The sequence below is a fragment of the Schistocerca serialis genome, chromosome 1 (genome assembly GCF_023864345.2).
Source record: "Schistocerca serialis cubense isolate TAMUIC-IGC-003099 chromosome 1, iqSchSeri2.2, whole genome shotgun sequence".
Lineage (NCBI taxonomy): Eukaryota > Metazoa > Arthropoda > Insecta > Orthoptera > Acrididae > Schistocerca > Schistocerca serialis.
The window spans coordinates 652,521,757-652,539,117 of NC_064638.1; the positions used below are offsets into that span (position 1 = coordinate 652,521,757).

At 42.5% G+C, this 17,361-nt stretch overlaps 2 protein-coding genes across 6 annotated transcripts in view; one reads left to right on the forward strand and one right to left on the reverse strand.

Annotated features, from left to right (window-relative positions):
- Window positions 1-5,343, reverse strand: part of LOC126420542 (protein PRRC2A-like) — a 116,516-nt gene extending 111,173 nt beyond the window's left edge. The window contains exon 1 of the mRNA XM_050087231.1: window positions 5,137-5,343. Coding sequence (XP_049943188.1) covers window positions 5,137-5,343 — 207 coding nt within the window. The remainder of the gene's footprint in view (window positions 1-5,136) is intronic.
- The window catches only part of LOC126479202 (uncharacterized), a 687,919-nt gene that overhangs the window by 449,643 nt on the left and 220,915 nt on the right, over window positions 1-17,361 (forward strand). The window lies entirely within an intron of this gene.

Below are 17,361 nucleotides of genomic sequence, written 5' to 3' on the forward strand. Positions count from 1 at the left end.
CCATTGTCAAGCCCCCTCTCTTTTCATCTAACTTCGTTCTTCAAAAACTGACTAAAAGGTTTAAAAACAGAAATAATAAGTTAATAAACTGTACTTTGGAGAAGGTGAAGACCCCAATGTCCCTCCCCGTGGATCTGCGCTTAGACTTGTCATGAAACCCCTAAAAATCGGTACATCCTCACCGTGTATGTACGATGCGGGACTTCCTTCTTTTCTTCTGACGATCTTCTCTGGTGTCGATCTGAAATAAGCGAAAAAAGTTAGGGTAGTATGCTGCACGGAATAATACTCATATTATCCCACCAACATGTGTGACGCTACTTCCAAGAGTCCAGGTTGCGGATGTGTCGATTCTCGTCGAAGTCACCGGATGAGTCATCATGTTGTCGGCTCGATGAATTCACTAACAGTGTGCTCGGCAGGTGGCAGCATCGCAGCGGATCATATAGCCGCCAATCTCGCAGTTCCGGCCGCGGAACTCCAGGGTGTTGGTGCGCCGATGGTCCCGTCCACTGTCCAGTCGGCCGTGAACCCGTGCGGCTAGGCGGGACAGTCGGCGAGCGATTCCGTTGCCCAAGGTCGTCGGTGCACATCCTGCCGGGCTCTGTGCAGAATAGCACTGATCGCCGCCGTCGGAGGACTGGTTTCCATTCCCGGTCCCGTTTCGCCCTCCTGCGTTTCTGTGCGCAGCGTTGTCAACTTTCTTGCAGTTGCACCGCTCCGCCCTGCCCAACACAGTATCGCGGAACGAATCCCACTTTGTTCGCAGCTTCAGGTAAACGAGACGTGTGGACGAGAAGTGACTAGCAACCCTTCGTAGAACAAGGATTACGAAAGTAAGGCCAAGAGCCACATGATACCGATAATGAATTTTACTAAAAACTGAACCAACTAGAACTCTTCGTGCTACGTGGAAGCGACAAGAGTTGATAATATAGTTCATTTTATGCATACGCAGCCGTTATTGCTATAGGTCGATTTCCGTTTTTTAAAAACCATAAAACTATGTTCCAAATCCTCGCTAGCAAACCTAGTTCTATGTGAGGTGTTATTCGTTATAACTGTACAAACTAGTAAGTGGTATGTTAAAAAAAACTTCTGCATGCCAAATATCACTAAATAATCAAGTGCGGTAGTACCTGGTGAGTAAACAACGGACCACGGACGCTAATGCGCAATGAATGTCATCCTGCACACTGAGTGTGCACCTATACCTGTCACAACGAATGTTGGCGAGATAGTCCTCGTTTCTGCTGCACGTAAGTAGTGACTACGATTTCCAACCGTGATCATTCTGCTTATTTAAATAGTAGATTCCATCTCAATGTATCTGTTGCTTCAAGACTGACTTTCACGACACTGCCTACATTTTCTGCTCTGGACCCTATTGTGATTGAAGATATCTGGCCCTAAAACAGTCGAGTAGTATCATATTATATTGAACCCTCATAGTAATACTCTCTTATTATAGATATCAAGGAACAAGGAGACAAATGAAAAACAGCGAAATACAAAAACAGAGTCTACATAGAGAACTGAATCACTTCACTTGCAAGCACAATGTACGTGACAGCTAAAGTTATAAAACGGGCAAACTACAAAATGAGAGTAATGTGTCGTTTTATAATGTAACACCCATGAACAGTGCAGTTGCACTTGTGATTCCATACTGTATGTACATTCTAATTTTAGATTTCTCAATATTCCAGTTGAAAATGGCTAAAAGGTCGTGACTGGTATAGTAGATTTTATAAATCAATAATGTTAGAAGTCAGTGAAAGAGATTAATTTATGTTAGTGTGCACCAAGTAAAAAATCAGATCGTATTAATGAAAAAAATACTGAAAACCACACTGCAAGTTATGTCATAATGTAAATATGCTTGTACAAAAAGAAAATCTGTACCCATAGCAAAAAATGGCTCTGAGCACTACGGGACTTAACTTCTGAGGTCATCAGTCCCATAGAACTTAGAACTACTTAAACCTAACTAACCTAAGGACATCACACACATCCATGCCCGAGGCAGGATTCGAACCTGCGACCGTAGCGGTCACGCGGTTCCAGACTGAAGCTCCTAGAACCGCTCGGCCACTCCGCCCGGCTGTACCCATGGCATTTGTAAAAGTATTACCTTAACAGTGGAAGAATCTTTCGCATATTCTGGTCACTCCAGAGTAAAGAACCGCGAGGGTTACTCAAAGTTTTAATTGTCACCGCGAAAAAAGCAAAGTCAGTAAATATTTTATTAATTGCTTGCATTCCTTAGCTCATATTGAAATTCGCACGCTACATTTCTGTAGTACGTCTCTATAGGAGCGAAAAAAGAGCAGCCCATTGACAAAGTGAAGTATGTACGAGGGGTAGACATTACAGTTCACACGCCGCTGTAGAACCTGGAACAACACGTGCAGCCCATTGGTTAAGTGAGGATGTGCTGCGCTAGTTTGTTTTGGGTCTGCTACTATACTGCGTCGCGTGTGGATTGTAATGTGTACCGGTGTTGCTCAATTGTACCTGCAAACAAACAGAACATTAATCACACAACTTCATTTTTTCGATATGTTAATTAAAACCTTACGACAACATCTCATATATATAAGGAGCGATCAAAAAGTTTCAGTTCAATGACCGTACAGTCCAGAATCGGTATACTAATCGGGCAAAATCGTGTCAGCGTTGAGGCAATCATTCCACCGACGCACCAGGTTAATGATAACAGTTTCGTAAAACACCCTATCGTGCTGTGTCAAGTAGCCTGTAACTACCTGCTGCATATCCTCGTTCGAAAGGAATCGTCGACACTTCGAGGCCTTTTTTAACAGAGCGAATGACATTTGCGATATGAGGACGTGCGTTGGCATGAAGCAGCAGCACACTTTGACGCATCATTCCACACCGGTGGGTTTCGATAGACATACTGCCCCATACATATGCTTCATTCTTACGATGGATGTTGCAGGTGTTTATCCTTCGCCAGCCAAGAAAAGAATAACAGCAGGCTGGTCCTGTTTGGACACATTTGGTAATAAGGTCGCCACAGTTCACCTTTCCGAATTTACGGTACGCACGTCGGAAAGATACGAACACCACGCCACACTCATCCATTGCCTACGTGTAGGTGCTTATACAGGCTCTTTGGAAATGCCCATTCCAAATATTTAGAACTTCTAGGGAAGTGAATAGATAATATTTTGGATTGGAAACTGTGCCCGACCATTTGACAACATGTTGGTATTGCAGCCACTTTTGCAAGTAACTGATTAGGCGTGACCGAATACATCACTTGTTTTACAACTCCGCTTATTAATAGCCAAAGAAATCGCTCGTGCACTCCTTGACGGGTTACCTTCAACGTGATGCAGTAAGGCCTCCTCCAAAATGGGTGTGCGGCGTCTCCGTGGAGCACCACAGTTACGCCTGCTGTCTATTAAGGTACCCTCTCTGGAAGCCGTTGCGTAATTGTGCCGTTGCGTAATTGTGGCGAAAAAGGTATGCAGTGGTCTCGGACACTATGAAGAACTATCTTGATACAGGCGACGGGCAGCTCTTTCATTACCGTGAGCTTCGCCATTCAGTAGGATCATGTCGGTTTATTCTGAAACGTTTTCTCAGAAATGTTGTTCTAACACAGACACGTCAGTGAGGCTCGAACCAGGCCAGAGAGGTAGGACAGGCGTCAAATAAGAACAGCCGATACGACGTAACGACCCCGCACCATGCCTAACCTCTTGTGTACCTACCTAACAAACATATTTTCAAACGGCTGTTGCACGGAAACGGTAGTTTCCGGATACGGATTCCTGTTCAAAATATTTTGTACCGACTCCCCTCTACAAGTCCTACAAGCTTTCCGAACACCCTGTATGCCTGCATCGGAGTCGCTCTACGATGCATATACGCTGCAGCAACGCCAACGAAAACTTTCTGATCGCTCCTTATATTAAAAAATAAAAATAAAAAAATAAAAAAGTAAGAAAGTGAACTGATGGAGGTATGTCGATCCATCTTCTTCAAAAATGTGTTTCGCGCTTCACAGGAATGTGTAGCGTAATAACTTTTACATAAATAACGGACACATGATGATGGCAGCAAGCTGCCGAAAGGTGTCACGCCAGCAAATATTCTAATAAAAGCGTGTTGTTTAATAAATAAAACTAAAACGTTACCTCTTACAGAGGTGTACCTGCAATACCTCTAAAAAAAATCTCGACTGGTTATTTCATCTGGCACAATCTTTGATTTGAGATACACGATGTTAAAAATGTCTTGCTGTTTCTATAGGCGGCCACGGGTCCACGGTTTGGTTCTGGAGACTCTTTGTTTCCATATTATTTCATCCTCTCAAAAAGAGCTCAAAAAATGGTTCAAATGGCTCTGAGCAGTATGGGACTTAACTCCTGAGGTCATTAGTCCCCTAGAACTTAGAACTACTTGAACCCAACTAACCTAAGGACATCACACACAACCATGCTCGAGGCAGGATTCGAACCTGCGACCGTAGCGGTCGCGCGGTTCCAGACTGTAGCGCCTAGAACCGCTCGGCCACTCCGGCCGGTCAAAGATAGCTGAGAAATTTGAAAGTTCGTAATTAGAAATGAAAACAATTAATGCTGTTACATGTTTCGGTCACTCTGGAGCATCTTCAGTCTAAGCAAGTGCATCTGCAACCCGTCTTGTCTACTCCTAACAACGTATCAGAGTACTACCCCACTGATACTTTACGAAGGTACTCTGAAATGTTGTTCTGACGATCTCTTAATGCGATTACTTGTTTCGGTCACTCTGGATCATCTTCAGTTTAAGTAAGTACATCTGCAACGCGTCTTGTCTGCTCGTGACGACGCATCCGATCCCCTGATATGTTACGACTGCACTCAGAAATGTTGTTCTGAGTGGTAAGACGGGTTGCAGATGCTGCTATTTTGATCTGAAGATGATTCAGAGTGATCGAAACGTTTAATCAAATTAAAAAAGTGTGCAACAAGAGACGGAATAATTAATGAGAATAACGGTATCTTAAATTTCTACTCGTATACAGTTGCTGCCTTCTCTCAGTCGTAGACTGTCGACGGTAGGAGGGGGGGGGGGCACAGAAGGCCTAGGGTCGTGACCCCCTCCCCACTGGCAGCGTACCGGATACGGGCCCGGTGCGTCCTTTGTGTCTCGGCTGGGCCTGCAAGCGGACAATGAGCCGGGCCGCCAGTGCGCCAGCCGCCAGGGTCCAGGGTCGCCGCCAAGGCCGGCCAGCGACGCCAGACCCGGGCCCCCCACTCCACACTTCGGCAAACCTGCTGCCGCGCCGCGCAAACACTTGGGAGGCGGAACCACCCATGGCGGCATTCACCGCTAGGGGGCACGACTCGTCGCTTTGTGTGCTGGCTACGGCCCTGCCCATTTCGGGCGCATTTTTCCCCCCTGAAATTTTGCAACAATGTCGCTGGTGATTCGTAGGCTGTCTACGGTAGAAGCTTTCACATTTTGGCAATTATGGAAGAGAAGGCGTCTCTGAAGTGTGCTATTACTACCATACGCGACAATATTTACACCGAAGCGCCAAAGAAAGTGGTATAGGCTTGCGTATTGAAATACAGAGATATGTAAACAGGCAGAATACATGCTGCGTTCAGCAACGCCAGTATAAGATGGCTCAAATGGTTCTGAGCACTATGGGACTTAACATCTGTGGTCATCAGTCCCCTAGAACTTAGAACTACTTAAACCTAACTAACCTAAGGACATCACACTCATCCATGCCCGAGACAGGATTCGAACCTGCGACCGTAGCGGTCACGCGGTTCCAGACTGAAGCGCCTAGAACCGCACGGCCACACCGCCAGTATAAGACAACAAGTGCAGTTTTGTCATATGATGACATGATGGAGACCGTGGCTGTTATTTGAAGACAAATGTTGATGGTCTTGGGACAGCAACCAACCACAAATTTACTTTCAGTTCCTTTATTCAAAAGGTACCGTTACCGGTTTCGAATCGTTGTGATTCATCTTCACACGGTTTACACGCCTTCCTAAATCTAAAGTGTTCAGTGAGAAAAATTTACGTGTGCAACAATAAGAATGCAGTGGGAATGTATTCACATCTGTTGGACGGATGTTATGAAAACAAACACTCCAAACCGACATTTCAGACAATTAATCTGTAAAAAAAACACACCACATGTCATAAGGAAAGCGTGTAAACCGTCTGAAGATGAATCACAACGATTCCAAACCGGTAACGGTACCCTTTGAATAAAAGAACTGAAAGTAAATTTGTGGCTGGTTGCTGTCCCAACACCATCAAGACAACAAGTGTCTGGCGCAGTTTTTAGATCGGTTACTGCTGCTACAGTGGCAGGCTATCAAGATTTATAATCGGCGCTCGAGCTATGGGACACAGAATCTCCGAGGTAGTGATGCAGTGGGGATTTTCCCGTATGACCATTTCACGAGTGTACCGTGAATATCAGGGATCCGCTAAAAGATCAAATATCCGACATCGCTGCGGCCGGAAAAAGATCCTGCAAGAGCGGGACTGACGACGACTGAAGAGATTCGTTCAGCGTGACAGAAGTGCAACCCTTCCGAAAAATTGTTGCTGTTTTCAAAGCTGGGCCATCAACAAATATCAGCGTGCGAAACATTCAACGAAACATCATTGATATGGGCTTTCGGATCCGAAGTGTCACTCGTGTACCTTCGATGACTGCATGACACAAAGCTTTACGCCTCGCCTGGGCCCTTCAAACACCGACATTGGACTGTAGATGACTGGAAACGTGTTGGGTGGTCGGACGAACCTCGTTTCAAATTGTATCGAGCGGGTGGACGCGTATAGGTATGGAGACAACCTTATGAATCCCATCGACCCTGCATGTCAGCATGGGACTGTTCAAGCTGGTGAAGACCATGTAATGGTGTGGGGCGTGTGCTCTTGGAGTGTTATGGACCCGTGACACGTCTAGATATGACTTAAACAGGTGACACATATGTAAGTATCCTGCCTGATCACCTGCATCCATTCATGCCCATTATGCATTCCGACGGGGTAATTTCAGCAGGACAATGCGACACCCCACACATCAGAACTGCTACAGAGTGGCTCCAGGAACACTCTTTTGAGTTTAAGCACTTCCGCTGGCCACCAAACTCCCCATACACGAACACTATTGAGCATATCTGGGATGCCTTGCAACGTGCTGTTCAGAAGAGATTTCCAACTCCTCGCACTCTTATAGATTTATCGACAGCCCTGCAGGATTCATGGTGGAAGTTCCCTCCATCACTACTTCAGACATTCGTCGAATCCATGCCACGTCGTGTTGCGGCACTTCTACGTGCTTACGGGGCTCCTACACGATATTAGGCAGGTGTACCAGTTCCTTCGGCACTTCGATGTATTTATTTATTCGAAAACCCTTTGGGAGGGTACGATAAATCAGTTTTAACTAAGCTTCTTTGTATTTTCTTTACTCCCAGACTTCCTTCACCCTTTGAGAGTGTCGTTCCTTTTCTTCCCGAGTTCACTTTCTGCCTTTTGCAGACCACTTTCTTTCCTGAAAAACTGCCTTTCGTGTTGCTTCTCTGAAAAGTATTCTATTATCTATTATGTCCATTCTAATTCCTGTCTTTTTCGTATTTTTGTCAATTTTGGTGAACCATGTGGAATTGGATTTATAGCTGTTTAGTAAATTGAAGATCTACTTAATTAGTCTGTTAGTATCGGTTCAGTATATGTGCTCATAAAACTGTAGTCTTTGTTTCCTCATTACATCAGTTAGCTTCTCCATTTTCAAAAAGAACTTTCTGTTGCTTCTAGGTCCCAGTATTTTCTTTAGAATTCTTCTTTCAATTTTTTCCAATTTTTCAAGGTCCCCAAATCTTGTTAGTTTACGTGTTTCTGTTGCATATAGTGTTTCAGGCCTTATCATTGCTTGATACTGTCTTAGTTTTGTATTTCAGGACAAAGTTCTTTTGTTACATACGTTTTTTTTATTATTCAGAAAGCCCTCTTCATTTTATTTACTCTATTTTCTATGGCTATCTTTTCTTTCATGCTGCTTGTTATCCATTCTCCTAGGTATTTAAAACAGTTTGTTTTAGGTATAGTGTTGTTGCCGATTTTAAGATTTGGAGGGCCATCATTGATATTTGATGAAATCTGTTTTTTCAAACGATATTTTTAGTCCTATTTTGTCTGCCTGTTTCTGTAGTTCTGTTATTTGTTCTTTGGCACTATCCAGTGAGTTCGTAATTAATGCCATAACCTCTGCAAAAACTTGACTATCTATTGTGATTTTACTTTGGTTTTTTCCTAATTGAACACCCTTAGTATTGCTGGAGTTCCTCCACTCTCTCAGTACATTCTCTAGTGCGCAGTTACTACTGATTTTATTTCAAAAGGTTCTGACAGTTCTCCCATATATATTACTTTTGATGTTGTGTTTCTTGAAGTGCCTTTACCCAACAGTGTATTACACACATGAAAACGTAAGCCCGGCATTTTCTCTATACTGATGTACGAGGGTTGCCCAGAAAATAATGCACCGCATTTTTTGTCCGACAGTTCTTTATTGAACATAATGAGAATTACACACACGAAAGAATGGTGTTTTTTCTACACATCCTATTTTTCCACGTAATCTCCATCCTGTTCTATGGCCTTCCTCCAGCGCAAAACAAGGGCGTGTATGCCCTGTCAGTAGCAATCCTTGTCCTGGTGGCGGAGCCAGTGCTTCATTGTGTGAATCATCTCCTCATCGCCATCAAAATGCCTTCCACGAATGGCATCCTTTAATGAATGACAACATCAGCTCGCTGCAACATGTAGGTGTGATAGCCGCAGATGCTCTCCCCGACCAGCACAAATCGTGGAGCTCCGACGAACCTTCTGATGACCTCATCCTCCGTGCCCAGCGACTAAGTGTACTTCTGCTGACAGAAGATGCTCCATAGAACTTTGTACAAGCATGTGTGAATATTCCCCACAGTTTCTTTCTCTGCAGTGAGAGATTCAATGACGGCGCGTTGCTTGTAACGTACATCACCTACAGACGCCACTTTGAAACTGTCCTACAGCTACGCTATCTGTCGGAAGTGACGGAAACTTGGCGCGCTCACTCAAGACACTTCAAATAATACATACGGAACGTTTCGCATTCGTAGCATTGTTTTCGGCTGAGAAAAAAAATGCAATGCATTACTTCCTGGGCAACCCTCGTATTAGGTTCAAAACTTTGCTTCCACCGTTTTGCAATAGATGGCAGTAGCGACAAGTGCTGGTGCAGGTGGTAGGACGTAACTGTCATACAATAAGCTTCGGAATTTGTAAACATAATGCGATCAATATTTTAGTTAATTTGTAAATGTGTCGTAAAGCTATTTTCGGCTGAAGACGTCAACTTACGAATCCTGTTCTCTTCATTTGCGGAACGCTTTAATTTCTGCTTTAACATGAAGAAATCTGCTCTGAGGCTCATAAAATGCTGGGTAAGATCTAAGTCGAGGCACTTATTAGTGAAAGAACGTTCAGACAATGGTTTCAAGGCTTCAATAACGGTGATTTTGACATCGAAGACCGTCATAGCGGTGGAAGAGAGAACCGATGGAAACAATCACAAGAGATCGTTGTCGAAAGCAACTGAAGCGTTTGAGCCGATCACTGAAAGGCAGATGGCGACAATACAGCGATATATATGAAAAGGTGATCTTGCAGCATGACAATGCTGGGCCCTATGTTACAAAACCACTCAAAACATGGAAACGTTGAAATCAGAAGTCCTTCACCTCCAGACATTGCTCTCCCAGCCCACAACCTTACTCCAGCACGAGTGATAAATTGGATCGATTCATCGATCTCCTGAAAAGGAGCCCACTTCTGCCGTCGCGGGATTCGTATGCTGTCCAAAAGATTGGAGAAAGCAGTGGTCAGCGATAATTCGCGACTGCCCTTTTAAATCCATGCAAGCTCCTGATAGCATACGAAAAACGTTGGCCCCTTAATGCCTGAATAAGTTTCCAGATGAAAGATAAACATAAAAAATCAGGGCGCTTTAGAGGTATCCGAAATACCCAGGAGAATGCAGCGCTTGTCAGATGCGCGTTGGTAGCTTCATGCAGAATCACCACCCACGGCGTTGTCAAAGAGGTTGGAGGAGAAGCACATACCTTGGGGTGGAAAACTGTCCCTAAAGACGGAAGAATCAGCATGATCAATGGCACGAGGATGCAGAAGGCAATCTAAACCATTGCATTAAAGTCACATAATGTGCATCCACAGAACATGTGGCCTGTAATAGAAAAAGTGTCATGATATCCCCTCCATTGGTAAAAGATACCGGAATTGTAAACCATTCTGATGTCCAGGAGAGGACTGCCAAGAGGGAGGTGACAATTACAGAAAGATTGAAGCTTGAGTAACCGACGAACGGATAACATTCTACGAGTCGGGGAGAGGAAAGTCTGAAGTGGTAGGGAAGCTAGAAAATCTGAAGATGGAAGTGCAAAGGCTCAATCTAGATATAGTAGGGGTGGGTGAAGTGAAATGGAAAGAAAACAAGGATTTCTGGTCAGATGAGTATTGCATATTATCAAAAGCAGCAGAAAATGGTATAAGTGGAATAGGAAGGTAGGACAGACAATGAGTTACTGTTCAGTGATAGGATTGTTCTCATCAGACTTGACAGCAAACCAACACCGACAACGATAGTTCGGGCGCACATGCCGACATCGCAAGACGAAGATGAAAAGATAGAGAAAGTATATGAGAATACTGAACGGGTAATTCAGTACCGGTACGTCACGGGAGATGAAAATTTAATAGTAATGGGGACTGGAAGGCTGTTGTAGAGAAAGGAGTAAAAGGAAGGGTTAAGGGAGAATATGGGCTTGGTAGTATGAATGAACAGGAGAAAGACTAATTGAATTCCGCAATAAATTTCAGCTAGTAATAGCGAATACCCCGTTCAATACTCACAAGAGGAGCAGATATACTCGTAAAAAGCCGGTAGATGTGGGAAGATTACAATTAGATTACATGATGGTAAGGCAGAGATTCCGAAATCAGACACTGAATTGTAAGGCTTACCCAGGAGCAGATATACGAATAGACTCATACCGCAATTTAGTAGTGATGAAGAGCAGGCTGAAGTTTGAGAATTAGTAGGAAGATCAATCCGCAAAAAAAGTGGGATACGAAAGTGCTAAGGAATGAAGAGACACGCTTGAAGGCTATAGAGAATTCGATAAGAAATACCTCAGTGGCAGAAGGAATGGACATTTCTAAAAAGAAAACATATGCATAAAGAAGGTAACTGCGAAGAAACCATGGGTAACATAAGAAATACACCCACGTCTACATCTGCACTACACGAACACTCTGCAAATCACACTTAAGTGCATGGCAAAGAGTTCATCGAACCAACTTCATAATAATTCTCTATTACTCCCTACTACGTCGGCGGCAACAAAACGTTTCCGCATTCCGCGGAGAAAGTTGGTGATTGAAATTTTGTAAGAAGATTCTGCCGCAACGAAAAATGTCTTTGTTTTAATGATGTCCACCCCATATCCTGTACCATGCCAGTGACATACAAAACGTGCTGCCCTTCTATGAGGTTTCTCCATATAATCCTATCTGGTAAATATCCCACACCGCGCAGCAGTATTCCAAAAGAGGATGATCATGCGTAGTGTAAACAGTCTCTTTAGTAGATCTGTTACATTTTCTAAGTATCCTGGCAATAAAACACAGTCTTTGGTTTGCCTTCACCACAACATTTTATATGTGTTACTTCCAGTTTACGTTGTTCGTAATTGTAATTCCTAGGTAATTGGTTAAATTTACGGCCTTTAGATTTGACTCATTTATCGTATAAACGAAGTTTAACGTATTCCTTTTAGCACGCATGTGGATGACTTCACACTTTCCGTTACTTAAGGTCAATTGCCAATTTTTTTTTTTTTTACCATATAGATATCTTTTCTAAATAGCTTTGCAATTTGTTTTGATCTTCTGATGATTTTACCAGACGATAAACGACAGCATCATCTGAAAACAACCCAATCGTTTATATAGATAAGGAACAGCAGAGGGCCTATAACACTACCTTGGGGAACGCCAGAAATCACTTCTGTTTTACTCGAAGACTTCCCATCAGTTATTACGAACTTGGGCGCCTCTGTCGGGAAATCACGAATCCAGTTACGTAACTGAGACGACATTCCATAAGCACGCAATTTCAAGCCGCTTGTATGGTATAGTGTCAAAAGGTTTCCGGAAATCTAGAAATATGGAATCAATCTGAAATACCTTGTCAATAACACTCAGCACTTCGTGTGTGTAAAGAGCTAGTTGTGTTTCACAAGAACGATGCTTTCTAAATCAGTATTGACTGTGTGTCAATAGACAGTTCTCTTCGAGGTAATTCATAATGTTCGAACACAATATGTCTTCCAAAATCCTGCTGCACATCGACGTTAATGATATGGGCCTGTAATGTAGGGTACCACTCCTACCGTTCTTGAATATTGGTGTGACCTGCGTAACGTTTCAGTTTTTGGGTACTGATCTTTCGTAGAGCGAGTGATTGTATATAATAGTTAAGTATTGAGCTATCGCATCACCGTACTCTGAAAGCAACATAAATGATATACAGTCTGGACCAGAAGACTTACTTTTATACCGAGCGAGGTGGCGCAGTGGTTAGACACTGGACTCGCATTCGGGAGGACGACGGTTCAATCCCGCGTCCGGCCATCCTGATTTAGGTTTTCCGCGATTTCCCTAAATTGCTCCAGGCAAATGCCGGGGTGGTTCCTTTCAAAGGGCACGGCCGACTTCCTTCCCTAATCCGATGAGACCGATGACCTCGCTGTCTGGTCTCCTTCCCCGAAACAACCAACCAACCAACTTACTTTTATTCAGTGATTTAAGTTGCGTCACTATTACGAGGATATCTACTTCAAAGGTACTCACGTTGGCAGCTGTCCTTGAGTCAAATTCTGGAATATTTACTTCGTCTTCTTTGGCGAAGGAATTTCGGAAGTCTGTGTTTAGTAGCTCTGCTTTCGCAGCACTGTCGTTGATAATATTTCCATCGCTGTCACACAGAAAAGGCATTGTGTCATGCCGCTAGCATATCTCATATACGAACAGAATACTTCAGATGGTGGATGAAAGAAGGAAGTACAATGATATTCAGAGAAATTCAGGAATCCAGGTCGCTTTGGAACGAAATAAATAGGAAGTGCAGGGAAGCTAAGACGAAATGGCTGTATGAAAAACAGATAGTTACTGAAACTGGTGGCACTAATATGCATTTCGTGCAACTGTTTCAGCGTCATGATGGGCCTCATCTTCATGTGGCTATTAGGCGCGTTAACATGGGGCTGGGGAGGGCGCTGATGGCAGAGGGCATTGGTGGCATTTCAGTGGTGCCAGTTGGGTCTATCAGTAGATCAAGTTTTACTAGGCATGGCCTGCACCTCAATTAGGTATGGGAAGGGTAGGCTGGCAAAGCTTATAGGCGACAGTGTAGTGGGTGGTAGTGGGACATTCATGGAAAAATTGCTGTAGTAGTTGGTGTTAGAGGTGGCTGATAGGTGTACCTGCTTAAAGGAAATTCCCGCTAACTAAGGACTCACATTCAGAGGATGTTATGTTTCGAAGCAGAGAAGGAATTAGCATATTTCATCAAAATATAAGAGGTATTAGAGACAAAGTTAGTGACCTACTTACAGATGTTGACTCTGAAATTATTGGTATGTCGGAGCACAACTTAAATAATTTGATATTTCAGAGGCTTCCTTTACCCGGATAGAGATTAGCTGGCTGTTTTTCAAGGAGTTCCTTGCGGGTTGGGAGAGTGGCTGTGTACGTAAAAAAACAGTATTCCATTTGAGTTCATAAACCGATCACGGCACTGCACTGAACTGATAACTGAATGCTGTGCAGGGACAGTTGAATTTAGTGAAACCAAACTTCTAATTGTTTTTGTTTGTAGGACCCCTAACTCTGACTTCAGAGCAGTTTTGCTCAAGCTAGAGGGGGTTCTTGATTCACTTTGTAGGAAGTACCAGAAATTAATTATATGGGGTGACTTCAATATAAATTTTGTGTATGACGGTGGAGAAAAAGGATGTTGGTAGATCTCCTAAATTCATATGATCTGATGCAGACTGTGTTTTTTCGAACTACGGTGCAGGGGAACAGTAGCACAGCCGTAGACAACATTTTTATTCATTCTTCATTACCAGATGGGTATTCTGTTAGTAAAATGGTGAATGGCCTTTCAGACCATTATCCACAAATTTTAACACTAAAAGGCTTTTGTACTGAAACTGTAAACTATGTAGGAAAGTTAATCCAACAGCAATAGAGAGTTTCCTTGTCAAGGAATAAGAGTGGCAGGATGTTTATAGTGCCAATAATATAGATGATAAATATAATGCTTTCCTTAACACATTTCTCATGCTCTTTGAGAGTTGCTTTCCATTAGAATGTGCTAAACGGGATACCAGCAGTAAAAGGCAGCCCGGGTGGCTTACTAGAGTGATAAGGATATCATGTAGAACAAAGCGGAAATTATATCAAAATGTTACAAGTAATCACAATCAAGCTCCAGTACAAACGGTACTGTAAGGCGCTTAAAAATGTTATTAGGAAGACAAAGAGTATATGGTATGCAAATAGAATAGCTAATTTACAGGATAAAATTAAAACCATATGGTCAGTTGTGAAGGAAGTGACAGGTCAGCAGCACAAGGTCAGCGATATAAAGACAGTTCGTAGTAAAAATATTTCTGTTACTGATAAATCAGATATATGTACAGTATTTAACAATCATTTTCTGAGCATTGCTGGTGAATTAGACAAAAATTTAGTTTCTACAGGGAATCATATAACTTTCTTGGCAAATGCCTTTCCTAGATTGATGTCTGAAATACTCCTCTTTGATACAGACAAGGGGGAGAGGGAGTCAATTATTAAATCACTGAAGACTAAGGACTCTCATGGTTATGATGGAGTGCCTAGTAGAATATTAAAGTACTTAGCCCTGTATTTAGCCATATTTCCTTTAGCAATTGTCAGTTTCCTGAACGATTGAAGTACTCAGTAGCATAGTCGCTTTCTAAAAAAGGAGAAAGGGATAATGTAGACAATTTTAGACCTATTTCTGTGCCATCAGTGTTTGTTAAAGTTATTGAAAAGGCTGTGTATGTAAGGATAATCGATCATTTTATATCACACGATTTGCTATCAAATGTACAGTTCGGCTTTAGAGTCGTTTAACAACTGAAAATGCTATATCCTCCTTCCTCTGTGAGGTACTGGATAGGTTAAACAATATGTTTCGAATGCTAGGCATATTTTTTTATTTAACTACGGCGTTTGATTGTGTTGATCACAAAATATTGCTCCAGAAGTTGGACCATTACGGAATACGGGAAGTAGCTGACAATTGGTTAACCTCTTACTTTAGCAACAGACAGCAAAAGGTCATTATTCCATGTTGAGAATGGCTTCGATGTGGGGCCTGAGTGGGGTACAGTCAAGTGGGAGGTGCCCCAGGGATCAGTGTTGGTGCCACTCTTGTTCCTTATTTATATAAATGATATGCCCTCTAGTATCACGGGTAACTCTAAAATATTTCTGTTAGCTGACGACACTAGCTTGGTAGTAAAGGATGTTGTGTGAACATTGGTTCGGTTTCAAATAGTGCTGTTCGTGGCCAAAGTTCATGGCCTGTAGAAAATAAACTAGCGCTAAATCACAGTAAGACTCAGTTTTTACAGTTTCTAACACACAATTCAACAAAACCTGACGTTTTAATTTCACAGAATGGGCATATGATTAGTGAAACTGAACAGTTCAAATTTCTAGGTGTTCAGATAGTAAACTGTCGTGAAAAGCCCATGTTCAGGATCTTGTACTAAGACCTAATGCTGCCATTTTTACTATTCGAAAGGTATCTGAAGTGAGTGGTCGTTCGACAATAACATTTGTCTACTTTGCGTATTTTCATTTGCTTACGTCGTATGGTATTATATTCTGGGGTAACTCTTCCCATTCTAAAAGGATATTTTTGGCTCAGAAACGGACGATTCGGGCAATAAGTAGTGTAAGTTCAGGAACCTTTTGTCGATCCCTCTTCACGAGTCTTGGTATTGTGACATTGGCTTCTCAATACACATATTTCTTACTGTCATTTCTTGTTAACAATATTAGCTTATTCCCAAGAATAAGCAGCTTTCACTCAGTTAATACTCTGCAGAAATCAAACCTGCATTTGGATCGGACTTCCTTAACTCTTGTGCAGAAAGGTGTGCAGTGTACTCCTGTATCCATTTTCAATAAGCTACCACCCGAATTCAAAAATCTTAGCAATAATCCACGCGCTTTCAAATCGAAACTGAAGAGTTTCCTCATGGGTCACTGCTTGTGTTCTGTCGAGGAGTTTCTTGAAAAAGTAAGCTGATTCTTGTTGTATTGTTGATTGTGTTTACTGAAACTTTTGGACTGACTTCTCTCGGGTTCATAAACATTTTATTTTTATCTGTTATTACTTTTATGTTGTAATTTCATGTACTGACACGTTCCATGACAGTGGAGATTTGCTCCTCAATTTGGTCCTATGGAACTTGAAGTGTAAATAAATAAATAAACAAAATGTGAAGAAATCGGAAAAGAAATGATTGTCGGAACGACTGACTCGGCGAGCAAGGAAGTATAAACAATCTTCGGTGAAATTAAAAGCAAGGATGGGAACATGAGTACTGCAAAGGGAACTCCAAGGTTACATGCAGAAGAGAGAGCGGATAGGCGGAAAGAGTACATTGAAGGCCTCTATGAAGCGGAAGGAGGATGTGGTAGAAGGAGAAACCAGAGTCGATCAAAAGAGATAGGTCATCCAGTATTAGAATCAGAATTTAAAATAGCTTTGGAAGACATAAGATCAAATAAGGCAGTTGGGATTGATAAGATTCCATCAGAATTACTAAAATCATTGGGGAAAGCGGCAGCCAAACGACTATTCACGTTGGCGTGTAGTATGTATGAGTCTGGCGACCTACCATCCGATCTTCGGAAAAATATCATCCACACAAATCCGAAGACTAAAGAGCTGACAAGAGCGAGAATTATCGCTCAATCAGCTTAACAGCTCTTTAGGAAAGATAAAGGCACCAGAGAAGCAGCTCTGACGTTGCGGCTGATAGTGGAAGCAAGACTAAAGAAAAGTCATTAAATGTTCATAGGACTTTTCTACACGGAAAAAAATGATGCAAGATGTGCGAAATTCTGAGGAAAGTAGAGGTAACCTATAGCGAGAGACGGGTAATATACAACACGTAGAAGAGTCAA